We start from the raw sequence: 15,640 nt of genomic DNA, 5'->3' as shown, positions 1-15,640 counted from the left end.
ATTTTGTATACAGAGATTAGCTTTATAACGAACGATAACAGAACAAATACAACAAAATAGGTTCACAGTTATGAAACATCAGACATAAACATTTTCAAAGAAATTATACTGTTTTTATTCTCTCCGTGCAAACGTGTAGTGGACCTGCATGGCGGTTTATGAGAGTGCGATCGACTAATCTAAAGGCTACGACATTGCAAGCTCTACTATTTAGATACCAATGTGCACCTGTTATAAATTTTATAGGTAAACTTGAACACTTAAGAGACCAATAATCATGTACATTCTATATGTAAACATGGGACAATTAAGGGAACAACAATAGAGCTTTAAGATTACAGAGGATTTTGATACACTTTTCAATCTACAATCCTCTATGTTCTGAGTTTGGATTATAAAGTATAAACGTTAACTTCCACTTTTAAAATGAAGTGAAAAAATCCAACTGTGAAGCTCTTCAATCTAATCTCCCTAACCCACGGACTCAGATTTGGCGAAAAAAGTGACGTTAAGTTTTTTTTTTTTTAAAATACTGACAATTCAGAACGTAACTCCCTCATCACAGTTCTGATACTATCCAGAACTAACTGTCCTTGTTTCTTGTTAATGTACTGACCACCCAAGAGTGTCCTCTCAGTACACCTACCAAGACTCCTAATTCTCATAATAGCATACATTATCTCAAGAGAATTCTTTTTTATCTAAGTGCTTCTTTAGTTCTGCCCACTGTAGTCGTTTTCTAATGGATATCTCAGGCCAATATTTTTAGAATCTAATGCAGTTAGGGATTGAATGCAATATCATTGAATTCAATTTATTTTACAACAATAAAATGCATATATAGTATGTTGCATTATAGCATCTCAATCGAACAGTAGGTCACAGTGTAATTTGACTTTAAAGACACTCAGCCAAACATTTAACACTCGGCACTGAACGCCTTCAGAACAATTTTTGTAACTCCATAAAAAATAAGACGATTGTAATAAGTTTTGATAAGTCTGACTACTAAATTGATAAATTTAAGGTGTAAATGCCTCATAGAAGAAATAATTCATTAAAAAAATCGTTTAACACTAGCATTTGAAGCTATTTATTGTACGGTTTTATGCCTCTTCTGTTTTTCAAAGGAATTAAAAGTACCAATGTAAAATAAGAATAACAATGTTATCTTTAATGAACGTTCTATAACAGTTAAAAATACTACAAAGTTATTTGGCAATCAAAAGCTTGTTTTTGTTAAAAAAAAAATAGTTTTGATAATAACTTAGCTTTTAATATTAGGTAAGAAATTTCATGTTAATATTAACATTATCTGTAATTACTAATTACAATTAGCACAACAAAATGGAAATTATGTAAATAATACTGAACTATTTACAAAGTTAGGAATTATTGTAAATAAAAATCAATTAGCTCATCTTTAAAAAAAAAAAAAACCGCCCATTATTTAGTGCTACGGAAAAAGATCTAAACAGCTAACCAGCTTATGAAGCAGATTTAAAGCCTAAGCTCAATTGAATAATAAGCCTGGGAAAGTAGGAATATATTTACTCAAATTACTTACATGTTCTCCAAGATTGACCGGGTTGCATGCAGTACAGTACTCTGGAGTTATCATTATTTTAATTATTCTTTGGTCAATAACATTTCAATTATTAATTGAAATTTGTTTTAAGATTTCAAAAAGAAAAACAAAAAATAGATACTTGAAGAATTGTTTAAATTCACTAACAGTAAAGTTTTATTACCGTCCATAACTTTATTCGATCACTTCACCTCCCCAAACCCTCAAGTTTTATAAGGTTCAGCTTCTTCACAGCAGCACGATCAGCTGCTAATATAAACAAATAAAGATGGCAATGGTGGATGTTACAACCTCATGTCTACTGTAGTATTAGGTTAAAATATTTAGATGCGTATCTTTTATTTTTAGTCATAAATCTCATAACTAATTTACATAAGACAGCCATTTCACTATTTTTTATTCCTGCCTTTCGATTGCTCAAGTCAAATTCAAAATGAAGAAAATGTTATAGTCAAAACGAAAATGAGACACTCACGTATTTTAAAAACAAAGAGTGTTAATTTTAATGATTTCAGCATTTTTAATAAGCAAAACTTGATTAGCAGTTCATTAATCTAAGATGAATTAAAAATTACTGCACGTTTTAATAAAAACTTATTTCTAATAGTTCATTTATGTATAATTAAAACTATCGAATATAAACATTATGACATTTTGTATTGAATTCTTTCTTCATTAATATTTCAAAGCAATTAACAAAATTAATTGAGATTTCAAAATTTTCAGCGTTGCAACGATAAGGAAATAACTAAGGCCTATAGCGCAGTTCTTACTTAACTTTTCTTAGAGTAACCAGGAAGAGATAGAGTATGAAGTCAAATTACCCAACTAGGAAAAAAGAAAAGAATCAAAGATTTCAATGTTTCATTAAAGTATGTAGTTTTGATGATACTATTATTATTATTGACGTTTTACTTTATATTGACAAATTAAAACAAAAGTAGAAAATAAAGTTTATAAAACAAAAAATTATAGATATGAATTTTGCCATTGGTTTTATTATAATTTAATTTTTTTAAATATAATTTTACTTTCTTTGGAACTACCAGAAAAACGGTAAGGGTTTTTATTTCATATCATTTTCTAAAGACTTCTGCTAACAGAGTAATTTTTCATAATTTAAGGGCTAAAGATAACAAAAGATAATTACTTTTGATTTTTTTTATCATTTCGTAATTAAATATTGTATCATTTGATAAGTAAGGCTTGTATAATTTATTCCTAATTTTACTTTAATATTATTAAAAATATTTTATAATTACTACGTTCTTTAATTTTTTTTTATTTTATAAAATTCTTCTTTTTGATGGTCTCCGCATCATCTATATTTATATATCAATTTTATTTATTTAATTGTAAAATTAAATTTTAAAAGTAAAATCAGTCAGTCGCCTAGTTTTTCAGGGGAGCTCACGTCCAACTACCCAATTTTAAATAATTGTGTAGGTAGTTTATTCGCGAGTAAAAATAGACTAGCTTTTTCTTCAGGGATCTTCATGTCCTCACGATTATCTCAGCCTCCCTTGAAAAAGAAGTGGGAATATATGCAACTTTTTGGGTTTTGCGAACCCATAGGCAAACTTTTGTTCAATATCGCACACTCATTCCTATTTACACATTGTTCACATTAGACATACCTTTGAACATTTTATTTTCAAAAACTGACACTCAAGTGAACAAAAATAAGCTTTTAGATCGCACTGGTTTTAGATTAAATCGTATCTTTTTCATCTGCAGTTTTCTATCTTCAGAGTTTGAATTTTAGAATTTAGACGTTCATTTCCACTTTTAAATTTCTGTTAGTGAAAAATAATGTGTAATATTAAAAATGGAAAATAGATCTGAAGTGCTAAACCTTCACTAAGTCTGAATTTATTAGGAAAGGAGTCATGCTGCGACGAATAAACTCTTACATTTATTTTTATTTTAAAATTCCCACATTTACCTATAAAAATAAATATCCCACAAAACTGGCGGAAGCATTCAAATTATTTTCTGACTTGAACCCTTTTTCCTAAATGATTTCAGTTGTTTCGCTAATTCATTCTAATGTAACATTTCTAATATATGAAAAAAGATGATATGGTAATTCCGTTGTTATATATTAGTGGCAATCGTTCTGGGAGTTAAATTGTGGATAATGATAAAAGACCTTGAAATAGAAGTTGATAAATTTAACACTTCTTTTTATTTTATCAAAATGTCATAATTCACCAATCGTTTCTATTAAATTGCTTATCGACAACCACCTGTTTTCTACAGATGGTTTGTAGTAGTGATGGGCTATTTGAACGGACTCGTTCCACTGGAACGAGTCCGATGGTGGAACGAGTTGATTCAAATCCCTATTTTAAAAAAAAGTGATTCCGCCCCGCCCCAAAAAAATTAAAATGAAAATGAGACAGCAGAGGTTTTGGAACGATTAAACATAAGAACAAATGTCACGTAATTTATTAAAATATATCATTAACAGTTAGCTTTTCCAGTTAATAACAAAACTATATTTCTTTTACACACATTAAGTACTATCCCTAATTTCCAATTGCTCTGATAAATATAAAATTAACAACGTAACACAAATATTAACCCAAAAATAGGCTAGTCAATTATAAATTAAAGCAATTTTGTCATTATCTAGCTTGACCACTGGAAGACTGGAGTTAACTTGCTTCAAGAGGATTCAATATAGAGAAACGGAAATGGGTAGGAAAGTATTCCATAAAAATTCTAACCCTTCAAACAAAATTATAATTACTCACAATATTTATCTAATAAGAATTGAATATCAAGCTTTTAAAATATTATCTTATTGTTTTACAAAAAGAAAAAGCTGTGTGCTTAATCTTTAACTAAGCGCTGGACACTCTTACTCTTATCTTCATTGGCGTAAGTTTAAACGTGTACATGTCCGCATGACGGTCAAAGTAAAACTGAGCCAAAATGTAGTATTACCTAATTGGTTTACTTACTGTAGTATCCCTCCCACTCTATCACCTATTTCACAAACATTCATCAATTGGAAATATTTTGTAGTTAAATATTCGTTTCATTTGAATACAAAAAACATAATAACGCTTTCTTAAGATGATTTTAATTTTTAAATTTTGTTTTTGTCCATTACTCTTATAAAATACGAAGAATTTCAAATAAAATATAATACACAAACACAAAATGATCTAGAGTGCAGGTGGAGTCAGTCGTGGTTGCCATGGTAATGGAACCGTTAAACGACTCCGGCCCAACTCTAGCATTTTCATTGGTTAAATCCACTGGAGTTGGTGGAGTCGAATCCGGAGTGATTTAAATCCTTTTGAAACCGGACTCGTTCCACTTTTTCGTTCACTGATTCTAGCCAATAGAAATTGCTGGAGCTGGAACCGGAGTCGTTTAACGGTTCCGTTACCATGGTAACGACGACTGACTCCACCTGCATACTAAATCATTCTGTGTTTGTATATTATATTTTATTTGAAATTCTTCGTATTTTATAAGAGTAATAAACAAAAATAAATTTTAAAAATTAAAATCATCTTAAGAATCTGCTTAGAATAAATAGAATAATATTTTGCTAAAAAATATTTCCAATCGCCGAATGTTTGTGAAATAGGTAATAAGAGTGGGAGGGAGTCTGTAGTAAGTACGCTCTTTAGGTAATATAATTTTTTTGTCTCTAGATATGTAGCTATAGCAATAAGGGCCATTTCAATTTCATCTTTCGTGCTGATAACAATATTTCATGTGTCTGTCTTCTGATGATAAGCAGATAAGGGTGTTTTCCAGTGGTAAATCTTAATTAAGTTGAAGAGCGTGTGCTTTGTTGATTTCTAAAATATTTTCAAAGACTAATATTTTCCTAAATTAAATAATTATTTCATTTTTATCTTTTGTTTTTCTTTATTGAATATTTGAAAATATTTTAAAAGCAAAATATTTAATAAATTAGTTTAATTTTTTTACTTTTTTATTTATTTATTTATTTTTGCCCATCAACAACGGGGTTATTATCGCCTTTTTTACTATTGTTTCTTATTTTTTAAATTTAATATTTTATTAATTTTTAGTAAATTAATTTCAGACAAATGCCAAAACGCAGTGAAATTTGGAATCACTTTAATTCTATTGATTCTGTCAAAGCTAAATGCCGGTATTGCCACGAAATCGTTAGCTTTACAAGTGGCTCTACTAGTAATTTGTTCAGACATATGAAGAGAAAACATCCTATATCATTCAATAAAAGAAAGAATACAGAGCAAAGCACTGAAGAGATCCCTGTTAAGAAATCTCATTTAACTTCTATAGACACTCAAAATTTAAGCTCGCTTCCCTCTACTAGTTTAGCTTCCATCCATTCAGAAGTTGCAGATGTCGCTCCTCTCTCTTCATCTGCCCATAAGGCTCCGGTAATTCAAAAATCCTTGACTGACTTTGTAGAAGTAATCAAACCTTTGCACCCCAGTAAGTCCAAGGAAATTGATGAACAATTGCTCAAAATGATAGTAAAAGAATATCATCCTTTTAGTATTGTTGAAGATCAAGAGTTCAGAAAATTAATTAAATTGCTTTGCCCCAGTTATAATGTACCTTCACGAAAGTATATATCCAACAGTTTACTCCCAATGATTTATAAGCGGGAAGAATCAAAATTAAAAAGTAAATTCAACGAAGTAAATGCCGTTTGTTTAACAACTGATTGTTGGACATCGGTGAATAATGAAAGCTTTATTGCTATAACTGCCCACTACATAGACCAAAACACAAATTTACAAACACATTTATTGAAGTGTACTAGTTACTCTGAACGACATACAGCGAATAACTTGGCCTCACACCTGCAATCCACGGTCCAAGAATGGGAACTCACCAATAAAGTAACTGCCGTTGTTACTGATAATGGTGCAAATATTGTTTCGGCAGTAAAGCAGTGCAATTGGAGGCATATTTCTTGTTTTGCCCATTCAATGAATTTAGTTGTCCATTCGGGAATCGCAGAAATTCGCGTAACGACCGACAAAATTAAAGCTTTAGTAGAATATTTTAAAAGAAGTTCTCATTCTCTGACCAAGCTACATAATACACAAACACAGATGGGTTTCCCAAAATTAAAATTAAAACAAGACGTCCCCACTCGTTGGAACTCCACATTTATAATGTTTGATCGCGTTTTAAAAACCAAACAGCCATTGATCGCGACCATAGCTTTATTAAATCTACAGGGTGAACATAATATAACAACAATCGATTGGGAAATATTAGAGAGCGCGGTTCAATTATTGCAGATATTTAATGAAATTACGGACGAAGTAAGTTCGGAAAATTATATAACAATTTCTAAAATTATTATATTCTCGCGCTTTATGACCGATCACGTTTCAAAATTTTTGCACACAAATTACAGACCTGAAATACAATCAATGGCTCGAGTAATTTGCGCTAATATTTCAAATCGGTTTTCCAATTTAGAATCGGTAGAAATTATAGGTCAATCGATGATTTTAGATCCGCGATTTAAAAACGAAGGTTTTTCGAGCGACGTTAAATTCCGGAAAATGTACCATTCTCTTGCCACTAAATTATCATTTATTCAAATTCCGAAAGCTTCGTTATCTACCGATGTTCCATCATCCACAACTTCTACTTCTAGTCTTTGGCGGGAATTCGATGCAAAAATTAAAACGTTAAACGCGAAACAGACCCCAGTATCTGCCAGTATAATTGAATTAGACAAATATTTGGCAGAACCTTTTTTAAATAGAGAAGCCAATCCGTTAGATTGGTGGAGAGAGAGGAAAGACTTATATCCCAGATTGTATGACGTTGTTTTGAAAAGATTATGCATTCCAGCCACTTCAGTTCCTTGCGAAAGGATTTTCTCTAAAGCTGGACAAATATTAGTTGACAGACGCAATAGATTAAAGTCGAGCAATGTTTCTATGATATTATTTCTGAATAAAAATTTACATTAATTAATTTCTTAAGTTCTAAGTAGCTTTAAACTTTAATCCTTCTCTAGTCTGTGATAAAAATTATTCATTTTGTTTTGTATTGGGATATATATATATATAGACGGCTTAGTTTTATTCATTATTAAATATTTAGTAATATAATTTCATTTCGTTAATCTTTCTTAGTTTATGTTCATTGTTATATTTTAATTTGTTTGCATGTACATATTTTAAGGTCCAACTAACATCATTGATACCTTTAACAACCTTATTTCCTTCCCATTTCATTTCCCCTCCTGGCAGGGTAACTTCAACCTCCCAGTGGTCCTGCTGGATATTAACAAAACTGCTTTGTTTTAAATCTTGTTCTTGTGTAAAGCTAATTTTATTTGATGTTGTCAATAACAATTAGATATTATATATCTTTTAAAACTGTTGCAAATTACATGTAGTTTTGTTATTAACTGATGAAGTTAAGTACTAATAAAATATTTAATAAATTGCATGATATTTGCACGAAAGCATAGGATAGGTACGGCAACTGGAATCGATGAACGAGTGTTTGGAATCGATTCCGACCCTGGAGTTGATTCAAATCCAATGATTCCACAGGCGGACTCGTATAGCCCATCACTAGTTTGTAGTAGCGGGAATTGGGAAATAACTAGTTCACGCACATTTTGCGCCAATTCTGTCCCCTCTTTTACCACTACCACTCTATTTTAAATTTCGTTATCGCCAGATATAGCCAGAGATAGTTTAATCGTCCTTTTATTTAGCTTAGAAACATCTCCATTCCAATACAAGTAAGTGATCGATATTTTTAACCTACCCACCTATTTGGTACAATTAGATATATATGTCTAGCTTTACTATAAATGATTTTTTGGTTTAAGTTAATTGTAACCATCTGAGAGGGAATGCATGCTGTCTTTGTAGTGAACTATGCCTGTATTTTATTCCATTAAATTAGAAATTGAAAACATGAGAAATTGTATTACTTGTTAGAAAATTTATTAATCTAGTCCACACGATTGTTTGAATATATCAAATCTCTTGATACTCTTTTCTAACCTTTCTCTACCTCATATTAAACATGTTGAAAACTATTTGTACATTAGTTATTAAGAGAGGCGTTAAAACTGTAGGGGTTGCTAGGTAAGTCCTCCAATATCTGTAATTTATTTTAGAAAGTTGTGTTTAATTCAAAATACTGAAATCTAACTTCGTATGATTTTAGTCAAACAGTCGCCATGGGTGTTGATGATAATCTTTTACACGAGTCTGTATGGGATTCTGATCCAGAATTGTATGATTTGATGAAAGATGAGAAAAAAAGGCAACGTCGAGGACTGGAAATGATTGCATCAGAAAATTTCACCTCACTTTCCGTTCTCCAATGTCTAAGTTCATGTCTGCATAATAAATATTCTGAAGGATTACCCGGCAAAAGGTAAGCTCAATATCACAGGAAGTGATTTGTTTTATTTGCTTTCCTTAATTTGCATAATATATTCTGACGCATGTTTATGACGATTATATGAAGTTTAGCGGGAATTGCCAAACTCGTTTTTCAACGTATTTTGTGCCAATTTCCCTCCTTGATCAATTAGGTAGTTTATATTCCAACGCACAGTTTCTGAAGTTTTTTAAAACGTTTTTTTTAATATCAGAAGTTCTAATTTGTAATTATTATAAAAAATTATCACGTTAGCTGTTCTTATCAGTTTCATTTTAAGTAAAAAAAAGAAGATCTTAAATAAGATTTAATTCCGCTTTCATCTACAAATTTTTTTTGACTCCATGGGGGGTCATTTTTTGTTTGTTATCAAAGAGATATGTATATATATTTTTTTCTTTTATATAATTCATTATCTAATTATACTCACCGAGTTTTTTAAAACGCAATTTCACAGACATGTCTTGAGGTAGCTAATATCTTCCTTTTTTTTATTGGCAAAACAAAGCCAGCCAATAGAGGAAAACGATGCCCTCTTTTTGATAACGTCTGCTGATGTTCCGATACCCTTTTGACATTGCTTTCAATGGTGGAGTAATTTTTGTTGAAATAAATAAGATATCCTAATGTCAGGTGTCAAGGCTACATCTATTTAAATTAAATATAGAATTAAAAGTACATTTACAAGATGGATTTCAATTAATTCTCTTCTTTTTTTTCTTAATTTGTCTTTGAAATTATATCATTTTCGTTCGAGATAATTATTTTAACTTAGACAATTATAATTACATATAATCTTTAAGAAAAGCTTCTATTGCATAGAAAGGTTTCCACTGAATTTACAAAGGTAACATGAATTCACAGAGGGATTCTATTATTAATAAAACTTTGTAGTTTTCAAACATCTAGGAGGATGTTAATATAAATAAAATTTTATTTAATAGATACAATATAATTTTTAATAGATTAATTTGGCAAAATCTAATAATCTAAGCTATCAGTTATTGATTATCACCTATCTTTAGAGCAAGTGGCTTTTCGCAATGCCTAAAACTTCGCCAAAAAAAAAAAAAAAAAAAAAAAAACATTTAAACTGAGATTAATTAAAAGAACAACTTTGAATTTGATTTTATTTTCAGTTATAATTAACAATCATATTTCGGTTTTATAAATATAACGATAAGTATTATATTCTTTCATTAATTCAAAGTATAAAATATTTTTTACAAATTTAAAAGCAGACTGTCTGAAAAGTTGTTGAATTTTTTTTATCATTAGAAGTTTCTTACTAAATAAAAAACTTAAAAAAGGCTTCAAGGTTTTACAAATAGTAGGAATAAATTATTTGTTATAAAATTTATAATAAGGCAAAGTTAATAAGAATATTTAATTTTTTTCTAACATCTGATAGATAGAGCTCTTCTTATTTCTACTTTAGGCTGTGATATTAATTACTTTCTTTTTTTGGCTTTCAAAAACATGAGACATAAGTAATAAGTATGAATGAAAAGTTTACATTTATTATTATTATTATTATTGAAGTAATTGGATTTTTTTTAAAAAAGGTATTACGGAGGCAATGAAGTTATCGACAAAATTGAAATTCTGTGCCAACAACGAGCTTTAAAAACATATGGACTATCGCCTGACGAATGGGGAGTGAATGTACAACCATATTCTGGATCTCCGGCTAATTTAGCCGTGTACACTGCGCTCTGCCAGCCCCATGACCGAATAATGGGTTAGTACATGTATAAGTCAAGTGTTAAGATTTATTGAGCCAGTCAAGATCAGCTGTGAAAGAGGTTGTCTAGACCTAATTTGGACATAGGCTTAGCATTTACATTTTTAAACGAATACTTAGAACCACAGTTCTTACTTTTGAAAGCACATTTACTTGGCGATGTGTTTAAGAAAAGTATAAAGTTTTCGGCATTTTGCAGTGAAACGAAATTTTATTACCATTAAGTTGGTGCACCGTTTTCGCTTTCACGCATATTTTAACGTGTCACAAGACAAGAAACTTGCGCACGTGTACCTAATTTCTTAGCTGCTTGCCTCTTCTATTTACATGGACTATGACCACATAATATTATTAAGGGGTTATGACTGCCTTGTCATACCTTTACTAGAATATGAATATTAGATTTCGTGTTTCTGCTTTAAATGATCGAGGAATTAATACCCAAACAGTAAATTATAATGTGTGAGAAACGATTCTTCTAGACCCTGAAAATAAAAACGCAGAAAAATCGATAAAAGTTTTTCAAGATGGGTTTTGAAATGACGTTTTGGATTCCATCTCTATTTTATAAGCTAGTAACTTCATTGAATCTCGTCTCAGTAATATGTTTCTACAGGTAGAGACCCATCATAAAGCTTCTTGCTGGCGATACTCTTCTTTTTCTACTTTCCATTCTATCCTGTTAAAATTTGGTTTCAGAAAAGAATTGTACTTAATTTTAAAAACAAAAAAGAAGAAATAATGACATTTTTTAAATTCTAAATAAAGTTTATATAAATTGTAAATTCGTTTGACAAACATTGAATAAAAAAAATGTCTAGAATAAGAATAAATTTCACAAATGAAAAATAAGAAGCTCACTCGAAGAGCCCACGCTCAAACGCCATTAACGAACCTTTTTGAGGCTGTTAGATTTGTAAGATGTTCACCAATTTGTTGCTTGTCAAAGAACGATGCTCAGATTTAGGATTTCACATTAGATTTCCTCTTATAAGGACATACACATTGGTCAATTCGAGCCCGCTCTCAACTGATATTTTAGTTTATGGAGTTAAAACCATACCTTGTTAACTAATAACTTGTTTTTTTTTTTTTTTTCAGGTCTGGATTTACCTGACGGAGGTCACTTGACTCACGGTTTTATGACACCAAACAAGAAAATATCCGCTACATCTATCTTCTTCGAATCTTTTCCGTATAAGGTTAATCCAGTCACAGGGTACATAGATTATGATAAACTACAAGAGAACGCTCGTCTATTCAAGCCTAAAGTTATTATTGCAGGTAATGGATTCAATTTTTTTTTTTTTTTGTATCAGTGTTTACAATTAATATTGTAAACAAATTAAGGATTTAATTTTGATGACTTAAGAATATAAAATTAAGGTGATGCTGTTTAAATAGGCGTCAGCTGTTATTCACGGTGTCTGGACTATGAAAGGTTTAGGAAGATTGCCAATGAAAATGGTGCCTATCTGTTCGCCGATATGGCTCACGTCAGTGGATTGGTCGCCGCCGAAGTGATACCAGCACCTTTTAAACATTGTGACGTTGTCTCCACCACTACACATAAAACTTTAAGAGGGCCAAGAGCCGCAGTTATATTTTTCAGAAAAGGTTTGCTGGAATTACTTAATTTTTGTTTGTATTTTATTCAAGACACTAAACATTGTTATGAATAGTCCCGTATCATTTGAATAAGCTTCAAGTTTTCTGTGGCACAGTTGTAAGATAATAAGGTTTTAAAATGCCCTTTTTTTTTTTATCAGCAATCGTATACATTATTGACGGGAATAGCCTATTGATAACTCGCCGCGTGACTTGAGTCTCAAACCGGACATTAAAACTCTTAACATCTGTTGCTTACAAATGCGAAAATACATTAAAATGTAGACTCTGTTAAAGTATTTCTGTACGTACTAAATTCCTTTCAAATAATCAATTCAAGTGAGAGCTTATCAGAAAACATTTCAGGGCGTTATTAGTAATTCTTTATCGCCAATGGGAAACAATTTGCAGAAGCTGTGGTCTTAGTGGATAAGATGTTCTGATCGGATCCTGAATCTAATCTAATCAGTTCTAACTACTAGTAAGATAAATCAATAATAAATTTAAAACACGTACTAAATTTATTTTATACTATTTATGACAATTTGAGAGTAAAAGAAAAGTTAATTTTGTAATTTTTCTGGATACTGTGACCTACCAAGGAATTAAAAAGAAGTTAATAAAATACTTAAGCTTACAAGTTTTATTGGTATAAAGTTTGAGATATTTTACTTATGCACTTACTGTTAAACGCATACTAGACTTTTTGTTTTGTTACTGGTTGTATATGATTTAACATCAATGAACACAGGATCTCGTGGGATGCAATAATGCTGCTCATTGCGTTCACTGCGGGACGATTTTTCCTGAAATTTAATCGCTTAGTACCTTATAATTGTTTTGCTTTTATAAAAGATAGAAACTATTCCCACGCTGAGATCCTGGGTTTGAAATCAGCTTCCTATCCTTAGATTTCTTTTCCTAGGTGCCTCTGCAGCTTACTATCCTATGTTTTCATTTTAGGGAAATAACACTTTCCGGAGGCTGCTGATTTAACGTCTTAACTTATGTAATCACAAATCATGCGCAAAACAGTAAAAATAGTAAAGTAATCGCCTATTTTTTCAGGCGGGGCTTAACGTCCAACTACCAATTAGGTGTCGTGGACGGAGTCGACTAGCAAACATACTTTATTGCAAAGCAGTGCTTTCAAACATATATTTTAGTTTTATTATTAAAAAGCTCGGAATGAACGAACCTAGAACTTTTTTAAAGAAAAATTTTGATCATAAAAATATTGGTAAAACATATCAAGAAAACATTTTTTTTATAAAAATTTTAAGCACTTTGTGTCAACCCCTGCTTTTTTTTCTACAGTTTCTTCAGTCATATTTTATGAATTTCAAACCAATAAAGGCAATTTTTTCTTCATATATTTGTGTACATTTTCTAATTTGAAAGTCGCTGAAGTAAGAAGAATGTTTATAATAATAGAACATTTTCAAATTTTCGCCAAGAATTGATAATGCTACAAGCAGTCATTCATGATTAAGAACGCAATTTTCAAATTATCAGAATGATAATTGACTATTACTACTTAATAATTAACATTAACTATTTTGCATACAAGCACCTTGACTGGTTTGTACTTACAATTAAAACTTTAATTTGTTATAGGTGTCCGTTCTGTGGGAAAAGATGGAAAGCCAGTTATGTATGATCTAGAAAATCGTGTGAATCAAGCTGTATTTCCAGCTTTGCAAGGAGGACCGCATAATAATGCAATCGCTGCAATAGCTACCGCAATGAAGCAGGCGGCCACACCGCAGTTCAAACAGTATCAACAGCAGGTAAGTTTTAGGAATGTCAGCGAAGTGTAAAGTTTGTTTTTTTTTTATAAAAAAATTCAATTTATTGCCTATATTTTATTCTCTCAATAGGTAGTTGCAAATGCAAAGCGATTATGTGAAGGTCTACAGAATCTAGGCTACAAGATCGCTACCGACGGTACTGAAGTGCATTTAGTATTGGTAAACGTCAAGTCTGTTGGACTGAGTGGTGCTAAAGCTGAATTCATCTTGGAAGAAGTTAACATTGCCTGCAATAAAAATACAGTTCCTGGTGATACAAGTGCTTTGAATCCGAGTGGCATCAGATTGGGTACTCCTGCTCTCACTACCAGGGGACTTAAAGAACCTGAAATAGATCAAGTCGTAATGTTCATACATTCAGGTATGTCCTTTGCTTTTGTTTTGTTTAATTAGATTAGGACATTCAAGTAACTTTTAATTTGAACGAGCCAAACATTAGGCCATCAGTCAGTTTTTAGATAATTTCATAATTTTCGTGACATTTTTATTTTTAACGCATAATAAACATTCTGTGTTACGCATATCATCTCGACAAACTAAGTGACTGGATTCAAAAATAAAAATTAGACAAATAACTAAAGATAACGTACTAAGTTATATTCTACATTGTTCGATTTTCATATTATGATCTCTAACTTGGCAACATTAACATGGGTGCAGGGTTGAAGAAAACGAATGACATCCTTGCCAAAATACAAAGACAACAATTTTTCGTAGAATCAATATTTTCTTTTTAAAAGTTATAAAACTTATTGTACTTTATAACAATTCATAATTTCCTTGCTTTTGTTTGTATAATTATTATTTTGATTTTCTATCCACAGCACTAAACTTAGCTTTAGAGGCGCAAAAACATTCCGGGCCGAAATTAGATGAATTCAAGAAAGTTGTTCACAGTCATCCAGAAGTATCGGAAAGTGTGAAAGCTTTGAGAAGAGATATTGAAGAATTCGCTGAACAATTTCCAATTCCTGGTTATCCAGAATATTAAATTTGGTCGTTATGAAAACAGAAATAAGAAAAAGAATAAAAACAGAAATATAGAGGAGGTATGAATTGTACTTATCTCAGAAATGATCTTAATGTATGTACGAATACTTTTGTATTATAATTTGTGAATAATAATCATTATTTTTTGTTTTTGTGATTTGATGTTTGGATGCGCAGTTGTATCAATCACACTGTAGATAACTGCTGCATACAATCCATTTCGTGTGATTCACTTTTTTTCAGAATAAAAGTACTGATCACAGTATAATATTCTGTAAAACTTAGTTTTTAAAACTGTTATTGATATTATAACATTTAGTTACCTTAAAATGTTTTTAAACAAAAAAAAATGGACGAGTGCCTTTCAAAAAAATATATTTGTTACAGTCTTATTATATTGTTCATTTTATAATGTATTGCACCAGTGGCAAAATGTTCGAAAACCATTACTGGTAAATATTCTAAAAATGTTATAATAAAATAATTTGTATAAAACAA

At 30.7% G+C, this 15,640-nt stretch overlaps 3 protein-coding genes across 6 annotated transcripts in view; 2 read left to right on the top strand and 1 right to left on the bottom strand.

Moving 5' to 3' along the window:
* The window catches only part of Hip14 (palmitoyltransferase Hip14), a 19,788-nt gene extending 17,811 nt beyond the window's left edge, over positions 1-1,977 (bottom strand). For both annotated transcript variants that reach the window (XM_074139649.1, XM_074139648.1), the window contains exon 1: positions 1,568-1,977. In XM_074139649.1, coding sequence (XP_073995750.1) covers positions 1,568-1,621 — 54 coding nt within the window. In that variant the 5' untranslated portion in view covers positions 1,622-1,977. The remainder of the gene's footprint in view (positions 1-1,567) is intronic.
* Positions 1-15,640, top strand: part of Shmt (serine hydroxymethyl transferase) — a 16,757-nt gene extending 1,117 nt beyond the window's left edge. Inside the window, exons 2-9 of one of the 3 annotated variants that reach the window (XM_074139667.1) lie at positions 2,315-2,460; positions 8,771-8,983; positions 10,555-10,730; positions 11,835-12,017; positions 12,138-12,350; positions 13,959-14,131; positions 14,222-14,513; positions 14,977-15,640. In XM_074139667.1, coding sequence (XP_073995768.1) covers positions 8,784-8,983; positions 10,555-10,730; positions 11,835-12,017; positions 12,138-12,350; positions 13,959-14,131; positions 14,222-14,513; positions 14,977-15,143 — 1,404 coding nt within the window. In that variant the 5' untranslated portion in view covers positions 2,315-2,460; positions 8,771-8,783 and the 3' untranslated portion in view covers positions 15,144-15,640. Of the gene's footprint in view, positions 1-2,314; positions 2,461-8,196; positions 8,337-8,363; positions 8,689-8,770; positions 8,984-10,554; positions 10,731-11,834; positions 12,018-12,137; positions 12,351-13,958; positions 14,132-14,221; positions 14,514-14,976 lie in introns of those variants that run through there. The other 2 variants (XM_074139666.1, XM_074139665.1) reach the window with 2 other exon arrangements.
* LOC141460041 (E3 SUMO-protein ligase ZBED1-like) lies at positions 3,878-8,154 on the top strand. The gene has a single exon (XM_074139660.1). It carries the CDS (start codon positions 5,668-5,670, stop codon positions 7,549-7,551), a length of 1,884 nt encoding a protein of 627 aa, XP_073995761.1. The 5' UTR covers positions 3,878-5,667; the 3' UTR covers positions 7,552-8,154.

This window comes from Rhodnius prolixus, unplaced genomic scaffold, assembly GCF_049639745.1.
Source record: "Rhodnius prolixus isolate KJV_2025 unplaced genomic scaffold, Rpr scaffold_6, whole genome shotgun sequence".
Classification (NCBI taxonomy): Eukaryota; Metazoa; Arthropoda; class Insecta; order Hemiptera; family Reduviidae; genus Rhodnius; species Rhodnius prolixus.
Note: the sequence above shows the minus strand (reverse complement) of the source record. Positions and strands in the feature narration are given on the sequence as shown.

Coding starts and splice junctions, on each gene's coding strand:
- LOC141460041 (XM_074139660.1), top strand. CDS start 5,668: ATGCCAAAACGCAGTGAAATTTGGAATCACTTTAATTCTATTGATTCT.